This window comes from Miscanthus floridulus, chromosome 7 (genome assembly GCF_019320115.1).
Source record: "Miscanthus floridulus cultivar M001 chromosome 7, ASM1932011v1, whole genome shotgun sequence".
In the NCBI taxonomy this organism is placed as follows: domain Eukaryota; kingdom Viridiplantae; phylum Streptophyta; class Magnoliopsida; order Poales; family Poaceae; genus Miscanthus; species Miscanthus floridulus.
The window spans coordinates 43,838,007-43,861,592 of NC_089586.1; the positions used below are offsets into that span (position 1 = coordinate 43,838,007).

Consider the following 23,586-nt stretch of genomic DNA (forward strand, 5'->3'; position numbering starts at 1 on the left):
TGAAGATAATATTACTCGGTGGCTTATGCAGGTGAAACATCGAGGTCCTACACATGGCAATGCAAAACTGAGGTTCTGGGATATGGCATATGCGGAGAGCCTTCCGCGTGACGCGAATGATCACGCCCTGCTGTAGTGGTACATACCAGTACTGTACGTCTGTACTAAAAAAAACTTTACCGTTCCTTCTTGCGTGAACAACTTTACGATTTACAGGCCTCAAGCGATGGGTTTTTTTTTTTTTTTTTTTTTTTTGAAAGTAGGCCTCAAGCGATGGTTTTTTTTGAAAGTTTTTGAGACGAGTAACCACAATGCAAAGGCAGTTGTGGTCAAGCACACAATGTCTGAATTCCACAGTCTGCAAAGCTGAAGCCTTGCCCTTCTTTTTTCATTCGTCGTAAATAGTGGAGCAGAACACGAGCTTTCCTTACCCAAGTTAACTGGATAGTAGTACATTCCTACAAACTTCAACTGTAAAATGTGAATTTGATTTGGAAAGAATCCAGAGAACCAGTACGGGCTAGAAGCTACTTCCATACTAGATCGTAGACGGAAGGAATCTGACCAAAATCCTAGATGCCGTGTTGTGCAACCCGCAAGAATCCAATAGGGTGGGGAATGCAAGGCATAGATTCTTTGTACTCATTGCAAAAGGGGGACGCATACATGTCAAACCTGCAGGCTCGAACCTACTGTAAGAAGCTTATGACAGTAGGAGATCCAAAGCATGAACACAAGCAATGTTTGCTCTGAATTCTTACTTTCTCCAAGAGCTTCTGTTTGACACAAGCTATTCGGCTATATACAGAGTCTGTACAGGGTGGAATTCCACAAAGAAACGCTAATCCGCCTGGAATTCTATTCCTCCTGTTAAACGCCAATGCTTTTCATGGCATCGACGACTTGCCTATGGCACTTATTGATAATGGTCGAATTTATTTTCTCCAATGCATTGGAGAAGACTAGTAGCTATGGTGATGCAGCTCCAACAAAGAATGCTATACTACACGCCTTATGAATGGTAAGGCAGAAAGGAGCATCGCATCACATCACCAAGAGAGTTAAAGACACATTCTAACTGGAGGGGATAGGAGCTGTATTACTTCGTTCATCTGTCAAGACAGCAACAGCAGTGTCCTCCCTTGATGGAACTTTTAGCCAGACCTTCATTGAGTCATAAACAGTAAATCCTATGGCTACTGATGGCACCACCTGTGAAAGCAAGTGTAAGATGTATATTTGAACATTAAACTCAGCATATTTACTTTACTGACTTAGTATTGAGAGATAAACATTATGTATGCAGTACTCATAACTCATAACCATATCATCAATAATATATGCAGATCATGTGAGGCACTCTTTTTTTTTCTTTTATTATGCCAGGAGCACAGAAGAGAAAGGAAAACATGCAGATGTGTCCAAACTCCAAATTAAAATAGCAGTACTAGTAAATAATGATCACACAACCAGAACCACAGCCCTTGGTAAAACATTCTAACAACTCCATTGTTCAGCTAAATTAATTAATTAATTGACATCAAAAGGCAAGTTCTTAAATGAAGAAATAACTTTGGAGACCAGGGACAATACAAATCAGAACTTCAGCCAAAGTCAAGTTCTACAGTCAAGACCATGGGAATTGCACTGTTTTAACAGCTTCTGCTTACCTGTCACATTCGTCTAGCAGCCAAAATTAGAAAGGAAAAAAACTACTAAATAAACTTTTACTGGAACAGTAAAGGAAATATCTCACCTTTAAATAGTTGATAGATAATCCTGAGAATAGTTGTCGCCAACCTTGCTGTTTCGCAATCATAACCAGGCTTTCAAATGTTCCTTTACCCACAAGGCTGGATGATGAAAGTGCTTGAACCTGAAAATGATGCGCCACATATTATTTAGAACATATAAATGCTTTATGGCCACATGCTATGAGCAAAACAATACCTGCATTTGCCGCCTAACAACATCCAGGGGGTATGTTATTGTCTGACCTAGCAAACCTGCAACTGATCCGCAACCAAGCTTTGCTATGATATCTTTTCTGTGTTTTTCAGGAACGTGGCTCTTCATCTTCTCGTAGAAGTAGAATTTAAGACCAGAGTAAGGGAAGATTCCATATAGTGAAGGAGCTGAAGAACAATACATTTTAGTTAATAGCTGGGTGTATATCAGAAACTGGCCTTGAGAAAAGAGTGAAATGCAAATACATGCATACCCATGCCACGGTATATGCCTTTCAATCCATTCTGTCTGTATATTGTTTTGACACAATCCATGATCCCTTTATAAACCTGTTCAGAGGGCTTAGATTCTCTGAAACCCACATTCACTGCACCTTTTACCTGCAGAGAGGACAACTAATTAGAAAGGTATAAACAATCAAATGGGACATATGTTCATAAGTAAATTATGCTAATCATATCCTTTTTCAGAGAATATGTTGATACACAGTACAGCAAATGTGACTTGAAATCCAACAGAAGTGTGGTTTTCCAGTTCAGCGAAGGATGCCAACCTGATAAGCCAACTTTGTGCGGACTAGATCAAGAGGATATGTGCATATGACAGCTGTTCCTCCAGCTATCGATCCGGCCACGAGATCAAGAACAGGCCCTTGCTTGACATTAGGAAAGCCAAGAATGATCCACCGGCGGTATTCTTCATATGCCATATAATGCAAAGCTGCATAAGGAACAATTCGAGCAACACTAGCTCCATTTCCCCTAAGGAAAGACAATTCAAAAGTCAAGCTCAAGTGTGCAACATGTACTAATAGACTACCATTTGTCATGCAAATTAGGGAGAGGCAAACCTGTAAAACCCTAAAAGACCTTCTGTCCGATAGATTGTTCTGAAGGATCCAATCAATCCAGAACCACGAAACTCTGCTCTTCTTGTCTGGAAGCTCCAACATAGTTTTAAATATTAGAAGGCTATTTGAATATTCATAGTGATATAGAGGAACAGGACTCTTTATAAGCGCAGGTTCAAAGCATGACAATAATTGACTTGGACTATAATTCTTTCAAACAGTGACAACAAGCAAAGTTTCATGATGGCAATTCTTAGCTACCAGTGTTAAATGTGATGCACATACAAGACACTTCTGAAAGAAGAATTCCAACTATCAGCCAAACTAGCAGACAGTTATAAGTTGATATCAAGGTTGCTGGGAATGTTTGCTAAGCTTACATAACTTCCTTCCCAAAAGGAGTAGTTTGCTGTAACATAATGGAAAAAAAAATTGGGTGGATACAGCATCCACCCGAACTCCGTACATACCCCTTTCCAATGGAGGAGGCGTGGAGAGCCTGCAGATCCTACGTTCGTTGTCAAGCGCCTCTCCACGTTGTTTTAGTCGCTCATGCATCGGCTGACGTCATGACTCAAGCCGAGCGGAGTCTCTGATAAGCACGCACACGTGTCACCTGTTGAGGCGCACTATGCATTGAGTCTCGGTGGATGCTGTATGCACCCACAAGGCTGGTACTTCCAACCCCTCCGCCGCCCCCCCACCCCCCCCCCCCCCCCCCCCCCCTCCGCTTTCTTCTGTTGTACATAATAGTAGGTCTGGTTTATCAATTTATCTAGTAACAAGGTAGCATGTGCATGGGAAATTCGGAATACAGGGAGTTCACCAAAGAGAGACAGTAGTCATCTAAGATAGAATACCGAATGGGGATCTCCTTTCATCGAAGCTCAGACTGCTACACATGATGATCACATCAATCAAGACGCTGCAAGTCTTGTTCCAGTTCATATTTTATCAGAGGTTCCCGTCTAATTTACCAATAGGAGCATGTTTCTACCGCATTCAATCTCAAGAACGAAGAAACCAACCACTTTCGTAAACCTTTCATGTCATACAGATCCTTCAGGTCACAATACTACCCAAGAACAAAGAATGAGTTACGGGTTACGAAGAACCGATCCCCTCAACCTGACACCTCCAGCAAACTGTAAACTAACTAGATTGTCGCATGACTGTTGAAGTTCACCTGCCATTCAAGATTCCATGATCACGCAACTTGCATCTATAATTACAATAAATATAATACTGCAGAACCCAACACTGTGCACGAGCGAAGAAAGAATCCAGCGTCCAAGATCGGGCGAGAACAGCCTCCACACGAAAACGAATCTCAGCTCCCGGTCCCCCAGAGAGGCAAATTATGCCACGGCAACATTGAACCAAGATACATCGCTATCCGTTGTCAAAGACAAACTTGTCGGCCGCGCTGGTGCGCAAGGATCGTGTGTGCGACGCACCTGGAACAGGATCTTGACGCGCTCGAGAGGCGCGACGGCGGTCTTGGCGACTCCCCCGGCGACCCCTCCGGCGAGGAGCTCCCGCACGGCGAGCGGCAAGCCCGGGGCCGCTGGTCTCTACGGCCTCCCTGGCCCGCGCGTCCATGCCGCACCGCCCCCCGCCCGCTTCCTCCCCCTCCCCTCCTGTCGCGCGGGCGGCGGGAGGAGAGCGAGAGGCGGAGGCGACGCGAGTTGAGGTGGAAGAGAAGGGAGACCGCGGGGCGGAATGAGGAAAGGAATCAGAATGCCATGAAGCGGCGCGGAGCCCACGTGTAAGTGGGAGCCGTGTGGGCCCGGCGGAAAGCGAAAGGAAGCCGCCGGTCAGCCGTGGCCGTGGCGGAATAGCAGTTGGCTGGTTACTGGTGGTGGGCGCGCGTAGCCGTCGAGATGGGAATGTTTTTTTATAAAGTAAAATAGACACGCGTGGTTCCTGCTACCTCGATAGTTTTTGTTGTGCACGGGGTATCTGGTATGCCAACGAAAATCCTTGTAAATAATAATGTCTAAAAGTAATAGCTAGGGTTGAAACGTTTTTTATCATTTTTAGATTTTTGAGATAAACATCGCTCGTTGGTTTCAGTCAGGCTTATTCAATCAACCAACAGTGTTTTCATCTCACAATAAACCAGCACCAGCCAGCCTATACCAGTCCAGAAACCAACCAACGAACACGTCGAAAGATGGTGTTCCTGCCTTTTGCATCGATGCACGTGACCACAGTTGTTTATTACATTTTACACAGGTGTTTGTAAATAGCCTCTGATTAAACTAGGCACACTAATGAAAAGCTCATTGATCATCACTGTGAATGGAAACGAACGGGCTCGATCAAGACAAATCATATCATATTTTCACTTTTACTTTGTACTACGGAGACCGTGAATGTGAATGAAAACAAGATTTATGGTAATATCGAAAACGAATCAATTCCAACATAAATATGTCGATAACGATCGAGAGATTTAAAAAGAGAAATGAGAACATTGGCAGATAGAATCAAGGAATCCTCGTGTTAACATACGAGGATCTCTTCGAGACGGATCCGAGTGTTTCTAGTGTCGAGCGTTGTGCGCCGCAAGAAGCAGCGTCGACGGTTTCTTGAGTGGAAGGACCGCCCGTCTCTCGGTTGTTTAGCTTCTGAGTAAGAGTAAGACTGAAGAGGTAATCATATTGGTTTTCGTCTCAGGGTGATTGTAAATATTAATCCAAAAGAGTTGACACGTGACGGAACGAGATTTATCTATGTCCGCAAAGCACTTATAGATGACTTTGGGTTAGGTGCATGGCTGGCATTAGCAAAGTTGAGTTTACAGCGGACATAGATACGTTTCGCATAATCTGTTAGTGAACGTGCAAAGTAAAGGGATCGTGGCCCGTTCGGATGGTATGGTTCTAGGGGAATTTGGATGGTTTGGAGAAATTATAGAGAAATTTGTAAGAGAAAAACACGGTTCTGGACAAAAAAAAAAACGGATCAAGTTGGGTTTAAGAGCACGAGAACAGGGCCCGTGAGATTAACGATTTTTTTTTTTTGAGCAACATCTTCGTCGAGGCCAACATTTCTCTGTTTCCATTGCTCTCCACGAGTTGTCAGGTTTTGACCCAAGCCCATTCTCTATTGCAACTACCCTAGGCCCAATAAGAAAGACACAATCGACTCAATTAAAAAGGCCCAGTGGAAGCTGCTCCAATGCTTGGACGTTGGACCTTAAAAATCCATGCCATTTTAAGTCGGTCATTTCTAGCTCTTCCTACGATCACTTTTGTCCCGTTTTGCCCGCGTCTCTGATTTTGGTCGATTTTTAAGATGAAGGTTAATTAGCCTGACACAACGAATCACTCAGAATCGAGCAGCAAGGGAATATCTTGGGTGGACACTAGTACTAGTATATATATCATGGTACATACTGAAGAAACCAGCAATTAACTGGCTTTCAGTTTCAAGCGAAGCAGCAGATTTCCAGCATGATCCAGTCGTCGGCACTCAGCACAATCCATGGAGCCTGGAGTTATTAATACTTGTACTAATTTGGCGCGCATTGTCCACGCATCCACCTGTACCAGAACACGATGATCAGTTGGGCACGCGGACCGCCTGGGGCATGAGCGCCTCCTGACGCGCCGGCAGGGGCAGCGCGCGGCAGTCCGCCGGCACGACGACGACGCCCACACCCACACCCACACCCGCGCCAGCAGCGCCAGCGTCTTCTTCTTCCGCGGCGGCGGCGCGGGCGATCTCGGCGTCGACGATGCCGAGGAGCACCCTGGCGAGGTCCTCGAAGCCGGCCCACCCGCGGACGGCGGCGGCAGGCGGCGAGGCCGTGATGAGGTCGCACACGGGGTGCCCGGCCCGCGGCATCACGTAGTCACCCTCCCGTAGCTTCAGCGACGGGCAGTAGTCGCCCCGGCCGTCGCCCAGGTACACCACGGCCCTCCTCCGCCTCTGCGTCTTCGCCGAGCCGGCCGCCGAGGCTGCGGCGGCAGCTGCTTCTTCTTCTTCTTGGCGGAGGATCCTCTCCATCACCTTACCCTGAACGAAAGCAAGTGACATATATGATGGGCATCAAGAGCACGCATCTGTGGAGTTTGGACGGTGGTGCGTACGTGGGTCAGCAGTGATCACCTTGCACATGTTGGGCGGGCAGGTCGGGAGCGCGCACCCGTGGCCGTGTGCGCCGGCGCCGAAGTCGTGGTAGGGGCGGATCCTGAGGCGGCCGGCGGCGTCGACGCGGGCCGGGTTGGTGTCGGTGCCGGAGAAGTAGGCGGCCAGGCCGTGGTGCGCGAGGATGGCGTCGATGAAGAAGGCGTTGGCGTCGCTCAGGATGCGCAGCTCGCACCTGCACGCACCAAGCAGAGGATCTGGAGAGGATCAAGAAAGAACTGTCGGCCATGCGGCCATGCGCAGCGCAGGCTGGCAGGCAGCACGTAACGCGTACCCGAGGGCGTAGGCGGTTTTGATGGCGGCGACGGCGTGCGGGGACAGCGGCGCCGTTGTGAGGACTGCCCCTGATGTCCTCCGCCGTCTTGCCCTCCGAGTGCAACTCGCCCATCATCGCATCCTGCAGCCAAGCCAGGTGGATCGATCGGTGAATCGCAACTGTTCAGTCTCCTTTCTTCAGTGATGGATTGACAAATCAAACGACGACGATTCGAAATCCGAGAAAACAGAGCATGCAGGCGGGATTGTGCAGCCAGTAGCGGGCGGCTCTTACGATGGCGTGGTTCCAGGGGAGGTGGCGGAGGAGCTCGTCGAACCGGCTGGTCGCGCCGAGGGCGTCGACGACCCAGTTGTCGCTGTCGCAGTCGACGATGGTCTTGTCGAAGTCGAACACCACCAGAGGGGCGCCGTTGCTCGCCGCCATTTATTGTTCAGACTTCAGAGCGAGCAGAGGAAAACGATCGAGAGCTGGGACTGAGACGAGAGCTTGCTCTGAGGCTGATCGAGCGCGGATCCGTTGGACCGATGCATTTATAGGGAAGCTAGCTAGGCGACGTAGCACTAGCACCCATGGGCCATGGCAGCTCGACGACGCGGCCGGAATTGGCGGATGCAACACGTATGCAGGACGTTACGCAGGGGAGACGGCACCGTGCCCTTCCTTAATGCGCTCTGATGGCGTCAAATGCAGGGCCTAATTCTGCTTTTGGGTTTGGCCTTGAGATCGCCGGGATGGCCGGGTGCACACCACAAATCCAGGTATCCGTCGACCGAATCGATCCTGTTCTTGGGAATATTCCGATCGAGAGCCCACGAGTGTTTAGTACTTTGTTTAGTTTGTTTCTTGCTCCACTGCTTTAGTAATTAGCGCAATTGCTTTTTGATTAATGCTGAAAGCGCGCGTCTTCTTGCTACGTACGTTAAGCTTTCCCGCCACCGCTTGCAGTGGAGGCGGTTACAACGGCCCTTGCGTTGCGTACGTGTGCGTGGCAGACTGGCATACAGTCCCAGATTTCAGGGGAAAGGCCGCAACACGGCTGTCGTGCATTGGCAGCTGCATGTTGCACCTGCACATATAGGAGACGGTGGTGGCCAGCTGGTACGGTAGTGTGCTACCTAAGCTAAGCTTTGACGACGTCTGACGTCTCCGACAACAAGAGCTAGCTCTCCGGCGGGCACCCTGCCGGCCGCAAGCCACGCGTGCGTCTGCAGTCATGCATATGCATGGCTTCGCCAGTGTGTCGTCCTCCGTCGGCAACACGGATGCTAGCTCCTGCGCAGCAGAATCAAAACTGGAAACAACTGCATGCATGCGACCTGGGTAGCGCCGGCGGGCCGCCAGTCATCCAGTGGACCACAATCATCAGATAAGTAAGTGCCTGTTTAGATTCCAAAAAAATTTGTGCAGTACCCGTCACATCGAATCTTGCGGCACATGCATGGAGTACTAAATATAGACGAAAAAAAAACTAATTGCACAGTTGGATGAGAAATCACGAGACAAAACTTTTGAACCTAATTAGTCCATAATTAGACACTAATTGCTAAATACAAACGAAAATGCTACGGTAGCCAAAATCCAAAAAAAAATTGGATCTAAACGGGGCCTAATATATACAAGAACCAAATCAGTACGTCTTTTGTTAGGTTTAATCAGCACGCCTGTACGTGGCAAGCATCCATCTCTTGTGTGGGCCTCGATTGCATGATGATTCCTGAGGAACTGATGCCATTATACCGCGGATCCATCCATCAGGTGGTTCCATCAGAGTTTCTGATTCGGTTCATCATTAACCAAATGTCAAAACTGAAGCTGTGCCGTAGTGGAATAGGACAGACAGTACGTTTCAAGAGGATATAACAGCCACCAGACAACTAGTAGCTAGCCCCGTTATTTGAGTAGGATCAAAGGGATGTTGTGGCAATATAATAATAACGGCAACCCACAAAATAGAATAGTTGGAACAACAAAGCAAATATGGAAAAATTCCCTATTTGTAGCCCTTCGAAACAAAGGTTTGGGTTGTTATAAATTCTATTCTATGAAATCCCTATAGAATGGTTTGTCTCGTAAGAAATTTGGAGGAATCCTAGTCGGTGTGCACTGTGAACTATAAATGTGTGTTTGGGCTAGCGTCCGGACGTCCGAACGGATATCGTGTCCGCACACAGCTCCCGTGCGTTATCCTCGCACCGCATCCCACCACCCGAATCCACATCTCCATCCAGCGTCCGGCGTCCCCGCTGTCCGGACGTCGCACCGCGCCCCCAGCAGCCCATCCCGCACCCGTGCCCATTCCTAGGTCCCACGTGGGTCCCGTCACGTGCTCTGCCTGTGGATGCACGCTGCGGAGGCATCTGTTGGTCATAGGTGCCCGCACGGTGACTCACGACGGCCCCTCCTAGCACTAGCAGGCAGCTGTCCGCCAGCCACGCCGGCGTCGTTGAAACATGTGCTCTCCCAGATCTACTTTTGAAATATTAAGATGAAACACTTGCAACATACGTCTAAACCAGATGAAACACTTGAAATATACGCTTGAAACATGCGTGTTTAGCCATAGCAACATATGCAACATCGAGACCTACTTTTGCAACATCCAGATAAAACACTTGCAACATGAGTTTGGAACATCTGAAACACTTGAAACATGTGCATAGAGCCATAGCAAACATATACAACATCCAGATAAAACACTTGAAACATATTCCCTATGTTCCAAATTATAAGTTATTTTGACTTTTTTGGTACATCTATTTTGCTATGCATTTAGATATAATAATATGTCTAGATACATAGCAAAATAGATGAACCAAAAAAGTCAAAGCGACTTATAATTTGGAACGGAGGGAGTACATTGGAAGCAACTGAAACACTTGAAACATAGGCTTGCAATATGCATACATTGTCATTGCAACATATGCAACATTGTAGATCTACTTTTACAACATCGAGATAAAACAAGTTGAAACACAAAGTCTGAAATGCCTGAAACACTTGAAACATAGAACGTCGACGGCGGCCATGGCCTACTTGGTGTGGAACTACGGTAGCCAGCAAGTTCGGGTCATGGTGTAACAGACTGGGATTTCCAAAATAGGAATTCCGACCTTTTTGCCCCTCTATGATAGTCCCAGGATATCTCGGCTATCACGAGCATCCAAATTACAACTGATTGCAGAGTCATACAACATCAGAGTGCACAAATGGTTATATTACAATAGTTTGGATATAACTAACAACAATCAAATCACCGTCCTTCTATCATGGAAGCGAAGCTTGGTGGTCTCCAATCCAGAGGCATCCTTGAGTGTAGAACAAAACTAGCTACTAATCTCAACATCACTGCAAGTCAAAAAATCTACGCACCGCCAGATGTGTGCAGGCCATGGTCAACACCGATGACCTTTAGTGGAAAATAGAAAATAAAGGGATCTGGCGATCCTAATAGTTTAGCTGTGGTTTGCATCCTTAGCGCATGCAGAAGCGTAAATATATATAATTCTTCTCCAATCCCAATCCAAGCACTCACTCTCACCAACCACTCAGTCATCATATCTCACATCTCACCTCTCATCATCCCTCACATCACCCTCATACACTCAGTCTAAGCGATGATGCGGCCTCCGCACGTCCCTTGTCTAATCGGCCTCAAGCCGTACCTTTGCTTCAGGGGGAGAAAAGCATAGCACAAGAGAAGACTAGTGGGGTGAAACAGTTCACAGGAATGATCATGACCGAGATCACGGCTATACATATAGTTTTAACTCTACAGAGTGTGTACACCTGGACCCAACAGGATCACCATCATCGACGTTGCGCGGCATTAGGCGAACACCACTCAAGAACTAGCACATTCCTCGCCAGTCTGCCGCCAAGTGGAGTAGCATAAAGCACGACATATACACTTGGGATCATGATTAGGGTAGCCGGAAAAACCATCGGCATCCTTCTCACTATGCTCCTAGGGCTAAACCCCATGCACCTCTCCTCCCACAGAACTAGCTTAGTCCGCACTAACTCAACAGAACTGGCCCCATCCATTTAGGGCCTGTGGCGTGCACATTTAACATAGTCCCGTGTCCCAGGCATCAACCCACGACGGTCCTTAATTGGCCAGAGCAAGCACCTTCCACCTATATCATGTGGCCCACCTCTCATGGGTAGCCACCACCACATGCCTGTCACATCATATCCATCATATCCATCAGAACCAGATTCGGGGCACCCCACGCACCAAGTGCACCCCTCCAAGGTAAATCCTCTCACTCTGGCCGGTATCACCAAAGAAACAGGTCAAGGCAAGGAATATCTCTAGAACTCCTCAATCACCACCACCCACATGGGATTCAACGTTCCCGTCGCGCCAACCTACCATCTACCTCACAGGGAAGCCTCATGGCCAACCCTGATACACCAACCACATCACCATCCAACCATCACATCACATAACAAGGCATATCTCCTTCTCCTACAACTAAAAATAACAAAGTGTGGACACCGTTTTGGTGCGACAATTGCCTTGGTTCATCCGTCTGCCACCCCCATGCGATCGATCCCACCTCCCACGCTGTCTAACGGGCGAGCGAGAAAAGGAAAGGCACGATAGAAAAAGAAACTGCCATCCCTATGATCCCTGCATGCTTTGAAGGAAATAAATCGATCACCTGAGTCCACATGTATGGAAGGAAACAATAATCATGCATGGAAGGAAACAATAATCATGCATAGAAGGAAACAATAATCATGCATGAAACAATAATCATGCATGGAAGGAAACAATAATAATGCATGGAAGGAAACATCAGTGGTGCAAAATAAAAGATCTGCATGTTATACATGTAGAGAATGTTGAACCTTCTGCAATTTCCTAAACGAATATTACCACCATTAGTATATAGGTCCATTCCCCTGTATTTCTTCGTGCTCCCATTAGCATATAATATGAATGTATTGTTGTATTCATCACCACTTCTAGTTGACTACCTCTACCCCAAAATATAAGTCGTTATGGGATGCGTGCAGGTCAAACTTTCTCAACTTTGACTAGGTTTATAAAAAATACGTGCAACATTTATATCTCCAAATAAGTTTATTATGAAAATATATTCAATGTTCTATGTAATGATACTAATTATGTATTATAAATATCAATATTCTTTTATATATAATTGGTCGAAGTTAAAAAAAAGTTAACTTCTCGGGAAGCGAGAATGAATTCTATTTTGGGACAGAGGGAGTATATGAAAGCAATGTTGAAAATATTTTAACAATCAAGTTCGTCTGTGTCTGATTGGTAAGCTTAGACATCATAATGGCATCAAAAATTTTGACTCTCATAGACACCCTCGTGGATCAGTACATCCCAATCCTACAGCATACACAAATGACAACCTTAAAGTTATGATATTTTCAAAGGGTGGACAATAAAGACCATCTTAGACATTCTGGCAATAGAATATATACGTGCAGACACATAGGCATGATGGTGCAAGTGAGCAACCAGCAGGAGTCGAGAGTCAGGGGTGTTTGGATCCAAGGACTAAACTTTAGTCCCTGTCACATTGAATTTTTAGATATCAATTAGGAGGACTAAACATGAGCTAATTATAAAACTAATTACATAAGTTGTGGCTAATTCGCTTGCCAGCGCCGTATACAGGATGGTATGGAGATGTGGTAGAACTTATTCGTGGATTTGTTGGCGCACGAAAGAAATAGATATCAGAAATCTCTTCTTGCCGGTATAAAAAATGATCTTAGCCGCATCATGGAAAGATCTACACAGTAGAGTTTATGAGCCGCGACGCCACGCTCTCTATGACTGTAAATTTCATGAACTTAGCTTTTTGGATTAAATGTCACTTTAACGTCGGTCATATACTTTTACTGTATTGTTATCTTATCGTGCGATCCGTGTGTTTTTAGTACAAAAGTTTAGCTATCCCGTAGCAACGCACGGGCATGAACCTATTTGCATATATACTCGAACCTGTGTGCACATGATTATATGGAGATGCAGCAAAACTTATTCATGGATTTATTGGCGCATGAAAGAAATGGATATCGTAGAATTCTTTTTGCCGATATAAAATATTATCTTAGTCGTATCACGAAAAAGTCTATAAAGTAGAGTTTGTGAGCCTGCAATATCGCGCTTTTCGTGACTGTGTTAATTTCACGAACTTTGCTTTTTGAATTAAATGTCACTTTGACGTCGGTATTTAATTTAACAATATTGTTATCTTATCGTGCGATCTGTGTGTTTTTAGTACAAAAGATTTAGTTGTCCCGTAGCAATGCACGGACACGCTACCTAGTACAACTAAAAAGAACAAAGTGTGGACACCGTTTTAGTGCGACAATTGCCTTGGTTTGTCTGTCTATCACCCCATGCGATCGATCCCACCTCCCACGCTGTCCAACGGGCGAGCGAGAAAATGAAAGGCACGATAGAAAAAGAAACTGCCATCCCTGCGCTCTCCGCCTACTTTGAAGGAAATAAATCGATCGCCTGAGGCCATATGCATGGAAGGAAACAATAATAATACATGGAAGAAAATAATAATCATGCATAGAAGGAAACAATAATCATGCATGAAACAATAATCATGCATGGAAAGAAACAATAATCATGCATGGAAGGAAACATCAGTGGTGCTAAATAAAAGATGTGCAGGTTATACATGGTGAGACCGGTGAACCTTCTGCAATTTCCTAAACGAATATTCCCACCATTAGTATATAGGTCCATTTCTCTGTGTTTCTTCGTGCTCCCATTAGCATATAATATGAATGTATTGTTGTGTTCATCACCACTTCCAGTTGACTACTCCCATTAGCATATACTTCATTTACCCCAAAATATAAGTCGTTATGGGATGCGTGCAGGTCAAACTTTCTCAACTTTGACTAGATTTGTAAAAAATACGTGCAACATTTATATATCCAAATAAGTTTATGATGAAAATATATTCAATGTTCTATGTAATGATACTAATTATGTATTATAAATATTAATATTCTTTTATATATAATTGGTCGAAGTTTAAAAAAAGTTAACTTCTCAGGAAGCGAGAATGAATTCTATTTTGGGACAGAGGGAGTATATGAAAGCAGTGTTGAAAATATTTTAACAATCAAGTTCGTCTCTGTCTGATTGGTAAGCTTAGACATCATAATGGCATAAAATTTTCCGACTCTTATGGACACCCTCATGAATCAGTGCAAAGCATCCTAATCCTACAGCATATACAAATGACAACCTTAAAGTTATGATATTTTCAAAGGGTGGACAATAAAGACCATCTTAGACGTTCTGGCATTAGAGTATATACGTGCAGACACATAGGTATGGTGGTGCAAGTGAGCAACCAGCAGGAGTCAAGAGTTAGGGCGTTTGGATCTTAGGACTAAACTTTAGTCTATGTCACATAGAATTTTTAGATATCAATTAGGAGGACTAAACATGAGCTAATTATAAAACTAATTACATAAGTTGTGGCTAATTCGCTTGCCAGCGCCGTGTACAGGATAGTATGGAGATGTGGTGGGACTTATTCATGGATTTGTTAGCGTACGAAAGAAATGGATATCGAAAATCTCTTCCTACCGGTATAAAAAATGATCTTAGCCGCATCATGGAAAGATCTACACAGTAGAGTTTGTGAGCCACGACACCACGCTCTATGTGACTGTGTAAATTTCATGAACTTAGCTTTTTGGATCAAATGTCACTTTAACGTCGGTCACATACTTTTACATTATTGTTATCTTATCGTGCGATCCGTGTGTTTTTAGTACAAAAATTTAGCTGTCCCGTAGCAACGCCCGGGCATGAACCTATTTGCATATATACTCGAACCTGTGTGTACATGATTATATAGAGATGCAGTGGAACTTATTCATGGATTTATTGGCGCATGAAAGAAATGGATATCGTAGAATTCTTTTTGTCGATATAAAATATTATCTTAGCCGTATCACGAAAAAGTCTATACAGTAGAGTTTGTGAGCCTACGACGTCGTGCTCTCCGTGGCTATATTAATTTCACGAAATTTGCTTTTTGAATTAAATATCACTTTGACATCGGTATTTAATTTAACAGTATTGTTATCTTATCGTGCGATCCGTGTGTTTTTAGTATAAAAGATTTAGTTGTCCCGTAGCAACGCACAGACACGCTACCTAGTATGTAATAATGATGGAAGTAAATGCAAGCAAGTAGGTAGGCAAAATATAAGTGCGAGCGCGAAGCTAAGTTGTCAAGGTGAAGAGGTTTCAATCATGGCAATCAAGGCTCACGCAAGCATGCATCACATAGACTAGCAAAGAAATAAATATAAAGCGCTAGCAATTCTGCTTGCAATGCCTAATAGGATTCTCTAAGATAAGGTGCTGCCATGACACCTGTGATATCGAGGAGGTATTGGTACACGTCTCCAAAAGTCGGGGTCGTCCACCATCAGGAACCATCACCTTCGGGTACATCGTCGAATCCATCCGAGCTCGAGTCGTCGCTACGCAAAGGAATGACTAAGAACGACCACCAATAAGAACCAATAAAACCGCAATAAAAACCTAACTCAACTAGACTCAAAACTGCATTGGGAGGTTGGGCAGGATTTTATAAAATTATGAAACTGGTTTCATAATTTTTGGAGCTGGAATGAATATTCTATGAATTTTTTTAAGTTGGCAAGGATTTCTGAAAACAGATAAATGGAAAAAGGGCTAGGAATCAAGTGGGCTCACTAGCGCGGACGGTGGCCCATCTGCAGGAGGACCGAGCTGGGCCTCAGGTGGCCAACTGGGCTAGTGCCCCGAAAGGCCTAGCAAGCCGGATTGGCTAGGCTCTATGGTTCAGGGTGAAAACGAAGGGAGCAGGGCACCTTGTCGGGCAGGTGCTCGACGCTGTGTTCCCATCCGCGGCTGTGGATGAGGCGGTGGTGAAGGCTTGTGCGCAGGCGGCTACCTAGGCCTGATCCAGGCAGTAGCGAAGGGAGAGGCTTTGGTTGCCAAGAGACGCGCCGATGCCGCGGCGACGTCGTGGCCGCGGAGTCGCTGGTCGCTGGTCGCGACGTGGAGGCGTCTAGGTACGGTGGACTGGGCAGGGCTCGAGGCTGTGCTGGTAGGCTTGACACGGAACTGCGGCTACGAGGTCTCGTAAAAGTGGCATCAAGGCAAAGCCTTGGGCCGATGGTCATGGTCTAGTGCATTGCCGCTCATGCGCATGTCCAGCTAGTGGTTGCGGCCATGAGTACGACGGCGGAGGAGGTCCGTGCGGTACGCACAGCGCCCGTGACGAGGTCACGAAGGCGCGGGATGGGCTATGACTGCGTGGCAGTGACGAGGTAGTTCCATAGTGATGCCAGGGCAGGGTCGCCGGCGACTGCGGCTGTGTCCGTGTGATGGCAAGGCGGAGGATGTGGTCATGGCGGCCATGCAGGGTAAGGTGGCCAAAGGCCGGCCTTTGGTGCTCTGCAGGGTGGCGTTGTCCAAGATGGCAGCGCGGTGAGGTCGTAGACCGGTGCTTTGTGGCGGCGTGGTGTGTGGCAGCGTGCCAGAACGGCGAGCGGGCATGAAGGCTTCACCTTGGCCTCCCGGTAGCCGGGTGGGGGCAAGGCCGAGGTGGTTGCGAGGTCACGGCGGCTAGTGCGCGACGACGAGAGCTGAGGGCGTGATAGCAAGAAGGTGAAGCCGGTGATGGCGGCAGAACACGCGACCTGCAAAGGTGAGGCCAGATGGCTGCGGTGGCTCTCAGGTGACGCTTAAAGGCTAGGCCGGGGTGGCTTGCTGCCGAGATGGCTCGACGCCGCGCAGGCTTGGTGCGGCATTACGACGGGGAAACAAGGTCGCGGCGGCTCTGATGGCTGTGCGAGAGGCTTAGGCTTGGGCGTGTGCGTCGACGGGTGCGTCGCGGGTGCTCGTGTAGGTGGTCGTGACCCTAAGTGGAGTCGCGACGGTGCTCGTGCAAAGGTCCGGCGGCACTTGCCGCGCTGATGACCTGGTCTGGCTTGCCGAGGTTGCATGTGACCACTCGGCGGCCGGGCGGAGAAGGGTAGGTGGCTGCGAACGGCATTGCCACGCCCTGACGGCGACGGCGGCCATGAAGGCCCGGCCTTGGCCTTGATGGTGTGGCATCAAGGCAAGGTCTTGGGCCGGTGGTCATGGCATTCGCGTGCAGGAACCAAGACTGCGAGAGCGGCAGGTTAGGCACGAGTCTCGGTGGTGCGATGACGAGGCGAGGCGAAGCCTTGCAGGTGCGTGTGCGTGCCCATCGTGTCCGCAAAGTGAGTGCGGCGTGCGTGCGTGGTGGCGCACTGCGTGAGTGCGTGCACGATGCCGGGGCGGAACGCGTGCGGGAGTGCACGGCCGTGGCCTTGGGTGAAAGGCAGTGGCTTGTGTTCCGACCGTGCGGCGGCCATGGGTGGCCAACGGCGGCAGAGACGCCATGCTGTGCATCTGTGGCAACCAGAGCCGACGTCGAAGGCCGGAACAGGCAGGGTGCTAGGCAACGCAAAAAGGCGAGGGCTTGGGGCAGGGGTGCTCACCGGTGGGCTTGGCGTCGGGCGTCCGCGCGGTGCAGGTTAGGACCGGTGCAGGCAGGGCCGAGGTCGCGTCGATGCGGCGTGGTTCGGCCTGGTGGTGGTGTCGAGGCACGGCGTCGGCTGCGACAAGGGCCGACACGGGAAGGGGCTCGACGGGGCGGCGTCCAGAAGCTGGCTCGGCGTCGCTGCAGGGTTCAAAACTCGGCACAAAGGCGGCAAGGATGACGGCAGGGAAGGGGAAAGGAGAGAGCTTTGTTGCAGAGAAGCTCACCGGCGGCTTGCTAGTGACGTTGTCGCGAGGACGACCGTGGTCGGCGTTGGCGACGAGGCTCGACGCGGGCAGAGCATGCGCGGGGAGGCATCGTGGTTGCGCTTGCCGGTGACGACCGCCGAAGTGTAGGCTGTGCGATCGGTGGTGGCGGCGTCGTGCAGGTCGCGGCTTGGGGCGACGGCGTTCTCGGGCGGCGTGCGGGCGGAGGCCACGGTGAAGAGATGAAGCGTGGTCGTGACGCTGCCGTGAAAGCTCTAATTTGGTTTTGGTGAATTGATGAAACCTAAGTGCTAACCTAGTTTATCAAAGTGATTATGAGATATGTAGCACTACTCCAAGTGATGAAGCAATGGTGAAAATCATGATGATGATGATGGTATGGTGATGATCAAATGCTTGGACTTGGAAAAGAAGAAAGAGAAAAACAAAAAGCTAAGGCAAAGATGAAACTTGATAGGAGCTTTTTTATTTTGGTGATCGAGACACTTAGTGAGAGTGATCACATTTATGATCGATAGCCGTACTATTAAGAGGGGTAAAACTCGTATCGAAATGCGGTTATCAAAGTGCCACTAGATGCTCTAACTCATTGCATATGCATTTAGTATCTAGTGGAGTGCTAATACCCTTAAAAACATTTATAAAAATATGCTAACACATGTGCACAGGTGATATACTTGGTGGTTGGCACATTTGAGCAAGGGTAAAAAAGATAGAGTTGAAAAGAAGTTGAATGCGCTGGTCACAGGGTGACCGGACACGTCCGACATGAGTACCGGACACGTCCGGTACTGTCTCAGGTGGCAGTGTTCCTGACGTGACCGGACGCGCCCAATATTCTGGCCAGGCGCTGGCAGAGTTGCCGAGGTGACTGAACTCTGGCTCGTAGCAGTGACCGAACGCCGAGCAATCACCATTTAGCGTCAGGTCGTGGTGACGTGGGGCGCGGGTGTTGGTCCAGAGGGGACCGGATGCAGGGGCGTGTCCGGTCGGCCACACCGCACGCGTCCGGTCACAGTTGAGCGGCTCTAGGAGCTCTCTAGACTCGACCGGACGCTGCCCTCCTCCTTTCGGTCGGCCACACTAGACACGTCCGGTCGCAGCTGAGCGGCTCTGAGAGCTCTCTGGATTCGACCGGACGCTGCCCCTCATGCATCTGGTCGGTCACACCAGACGCGTCCGGTCGCTGTTGAGCGTCTCTGAGAGCTCTCTAAACTCAACCGGACGCTGTCCCTCCTATGTTCGGTCGCCACACTAGACGCGTCCGGTGCACACAACCTGCGCATCCGGTCGTCCCACAGTTAGCTCAATAATTGAGCCAACGACTCTATTGTTTGGGAGTGTCTATAAATATCGTTTGGCTAGCTCAAGCTCACTCTCTTGGCCATTTGCATTGACATAGCAACCTTATGAGCTTAGCCTAAGCCCTCCCACTCATCTCCATCATTGATTCATCATCTTTGTGAGATTGGGAGAGAATCCAAGTGCATTGCTTGAGTGATTGCATCTAGAGGCACTTGGTGTTCGTGTTTTGCTGCGGGATTGGCTTGTTATTCTTGGTGGTTGCCGCCACCTAGATGGCTTGGAGCAGCGAGGATCATCGAGCGGAGGTTGGTGATTGTCTCCGGCTCTGATCATGGTGATTGTGAGAGGTTCTTGACCTTTCTCCGGTGGAGAGCCAAAATGTACTCTAGTAAATTGCTCATGGCTTGTGTGATTCTCATCTTGTGTTGGTTGTGCGGCACCCTATTGAGGGTTTTGCGTGTGATGCCAATTAGCACGTGAACCTCCAAGTGAGTGAATCGCCAAAACAGGGACTAGCTTGCCGGCAAGCAAGTGAACCTCGGAGGAAACATCATTGTGTCTTTATTGTCTCCTTGGTATTCATTGGTATTCACTCATTGGCCACTTGCCACGGCGGTATACCTCTCTACCACTCTCTTGTATTTCATTATACATTCACTTGGATAGGCTAGTGGTAGTTAAGACTAGATAGTGTATCATTTAATTGTATTACTCTCACTAGGTTGATCACCTAGGTGTATATTAGTGACATAGCTTTGTTGTAATATACTAGAGATCATAGAAAATAGAATTGAGTAGATGGCTTGCAACCCCAAGTATAGTGCTAACGCAAAATTCGCTTCGCCATCTTATTGACTAATCATTTGTCTTAGTGTTGTTGTAGAAATTTTTAATAGGCTATTCACCCCCTCGAGCCATTAGGACCTTTCATGCCGCTGAGACGCCATGGTCATGGTGTAGAGCGAGGTCAAAGTTCAAGGTGCCAGCTTGGGGTTAGAGGGGTCGACGAGGACAGGTTGGTGGTGAGGCATGGACCGGCTCGGTGTCATAGACCGAGAGTAGGGCGCGTTGGGGTCGGCGGCACAACGTGGATCTCCGATGATGGGAAGGACAGGCTCATGGCAACGCGGTGGCTCGGGCGACGGTGACGACGTGGTGGTGAGGCTGTGGCATCCATGGCGTTCATAGAGCAAAGGTGAGGTGGCTCAACATGGCATCAAATGCCTCCAGCCTATCATGTGGGTGGATGATGTGGCATAGGCGACGGCATGGCTCAGAGAAGAGAAGCGCTGCATAGAGGTCGACGACATGGTGATGGTCACGGTGCTGCTGCCACGCCATGGCGAGGCTAGAGTGAGGTCATGGTCACCGTGCTACGCTTCGAACACGACAAGGAGATGGGTGTTGGAGAGGAACAGGGAAGTGGAGTGAGGGGAGGACTGATTACGGCGAACAAGAGGGGATGGTGAGGGAGAGGCTAGCCAAGGGATCTTATAGGGGCGCTCTTGGGTTCCGAGGGCACGTGCACACTGTTGGACGATGATGATTGTCGGGTTCATAAACTCGGGGTCCCTCATGGACCGGCTTCCCAACAAAGGTTCGGCCTAGCAGATAACGTTGCGAACGATGCACAACTCATGGGCTGGCCCAAATACCTAAAAGACAGGATAGAAGGGCGATCCAGTCTTCGATCGGAAGGCCTGGTCGAGGAGGAACAACCCGCCTCTCCGACCAGAAGGCCTTGCTTTCCACTCCGACCTGCCTCCGAATGGCCTCTCCAACCGGAAGGCCTGGCCAAACACCACTTCTGACTCCGACCCGTGTCTCCGACCGGGGATACGCCGAACCCCTGCTCACAGCTCTTCTTCAACTGGCGCAATCAAAGCCGACTAGGACCAACCGACCAGGGATGCCTGCTCGGTAAGGACCAGGAAATGGATGAAGAAAGTAAGGCAGGGCACACAAGTCAACCGCAATACCAAGGACCATATCTTGTACACCTGTAGGATAGTACTCTGTGACCTTCCCAAGCAGTGTTGTAGGCGTCGACATTTTCCCTACAGTATTGTGGGCGCCATCAACTCCCATACCAGACAAACACGGTAAAGGCTCCCCTCACATGCCTCTGGGCATCAACAGTGTTGTGGGCGTTGGCATTTACCATACCAGGCAAGCACGTTAAAACCCCTTGCATGCCTCTAGGCAGTATGGCAGGCACCGACGTCTGCCATACTAGAAGACGACGCAACCTCCCACATGCATTTGACATTAACAGTATTATGGGCGCCTATAATCATCTTGTATCCGACGGCATGGGCAACAAGACTTATCATACGTACACTCTATCCCTCTCACTTGTAAGGCCATCCCCTTCATCTATAAAAGGGGATGCGCTCTCTCCCAACAAATGGATCGATCAGTACACAACAACTCGAACAACACACACAACAACAGAACCACTAGGTTAAAATCTCGAGCACACGCTCAAACACTTAGCGCATAGCAGAGCTCCCATCACTCTTGGCCCTTCATTCCGTAGTCCAACCGGACCTCTTGTACACCCCATCTTTCTCCCTTCTGTTTGTAACCCCACAGCAAACTTCGAGCACTTGGGCTTAGGAATAAAATCACTGACCGACTCAAACTAGACGTAGGGCACATCGCCTGAACTAGTATAAACCTTATGTCATTGAGTGCTAGGCCACCTCCGATCACAACGTACAGCAAAACTACAAATATTTATGTGTTGGTCACTTTCTGCACCGACAGTTGGTGCCATCCGTGGGGAAGACGTTGTACGTTCACACTTTTTGATAATGGGATGGCCTACTTTTCCGCCACCTTCGCCATGGTGGGCTCAAGCGATACGACTTGCTTTGGCTCACTGGAGTTTCCCACTCTCCCACCTGTTGCGATGCGGGTTCCACCCATCTTCAAGCCATCCCAGGCCTTCCTTTTCGAAAGCTTGGACTTCATCGTCGACCGGCTCGACGTACTACACCTCCGTGAGGAGGCACTTGTTCTAGCACCCATCGGAGGGGCGCCCTCCATCGGTGACGGGACACACGATGACTTCAACGACAAGGCGCCTGTGCTTCAATCCGAGCAAACGCTCTGCTCAAACCGCGCTGTAAGTAATGTACATGATGTTATTTACTCACTATTTACTATCTTCCACCGATTAACTAGAGGGACTGCATTGTTCGCACTGCGACCACCGTATGACCGGTTCCCCTACGGCCTCACATCCCCCACGGACGCATGCGCTCAGGGGCTCCAAAGGATGTTGGCGCCCCCCTCTCTCGTTCAAATTCGTGGGAATGGCGAGCTATGCTCCCACCTATTTCCTCGATCTCATGGATGACAATGTCGAGAGCAACGACTCCAGCATCGGCGATGTGGCACCTAGCCACCGTCTGTCCCAAGAGTGCGCTATGGTAGATGCTCCGAGATAGCCGCCGGTGGTAGCGGAGTCCTTGTAGTCTCACACCCCTCAGGACCCTCATGCGGGGCCCTCACGCTTGCACAAAAGCACGGCGAGGAGCAACGACAACGGTGGCAGGACTAGTCGCCACAGGCGCCGGCGCGTTTGGCATACCATGCCACTCCCTATGTGTGTAACCAGGCAAGTGGTGCCCGACATCGCGCTCGCTAGGTCCAGCGCAACATCATGGACGGGGGGGACGATCCCCCATAGTTTGCTCAAGCTAGCTAGAACATCGCCACCGTGGCAATGCTTCTACGTGGCCTTCCCGAGTCGAATGACCCCCAGGAACAGGCGATCCATCAAAACCTCCGGGCACTGGTGGAAACCGCCGCTGTTCAATAGGCGGAGAGCTCTACATCACGAAGCCGACTCGTGGCCTCTCTCCCTACTAGGGGAGTGGGGATGCACCAGAATAATTGCTCTACCCGCTCACCGCTACAGCCACCGAGCGTAGCACAGGAGGCCGCATCTGCATCCTGGCCTGACCTGGTGCCCACTCTGCACCAACCGCCTGTACACGAGCGGCTCGGGCCAAACCAAGACACTCACAGCGTCATCAGCAACTAGCGTCAGTCCTAGCATAATGATGACGTCCTTCGAGCGGCGGTAATGGTAGGCGACACAGACCCTGGCCGGACCATCACGAGAAGTGGTGAAACGCACACCAGGCATGATCGCTAGCCGGGCGATCAGAGTCCCAGCCCGGATGGCCCAGGACC

The 23,586-nt window shown here is 48.8% G+C and overlaps 1 protein-coding gene and 1 pseudogene across 1 annotated transcript; both read right to left on the reverse strand.

Moving 5' to 3' along the window:
• Positions 1 to 730: 730 nt before the first annotated feature.
• Positions 731 to 4,435, reverse strand: LOC136463118 (mitochondrial carrier protein CoAc2-like). The gene is given in 8 exon segments (XM_066462149.1): positions 731 to 1,212; positions 1,757 to 1,876; positions 1,951 to 2,135; positions 2,222 to 2,348; positions 2,522 to 2,729; positions 2,819 to 2,904; positions 4,276 to 4,380; positions 4,382 to 4,435. Coding segments are annotated over 8 exon segments (1,008 nt in total). The 5' UTR covers positions 4,421 to 4,435; the 3' UTR covers positions 731 to 1,074.
• A 1,712-nt stretch (positions 4,436 to 6,147) lies between these two features.
• LOC136463119 (inorganic pyrophosphatase 2-like) lies at positions 6,148 to 7,819 on the reverse strand (annotated as a pseudogene).
• Between the last annotated feature and the right edge of the window lie 15,767 nt (positions 7,820 to 23,586).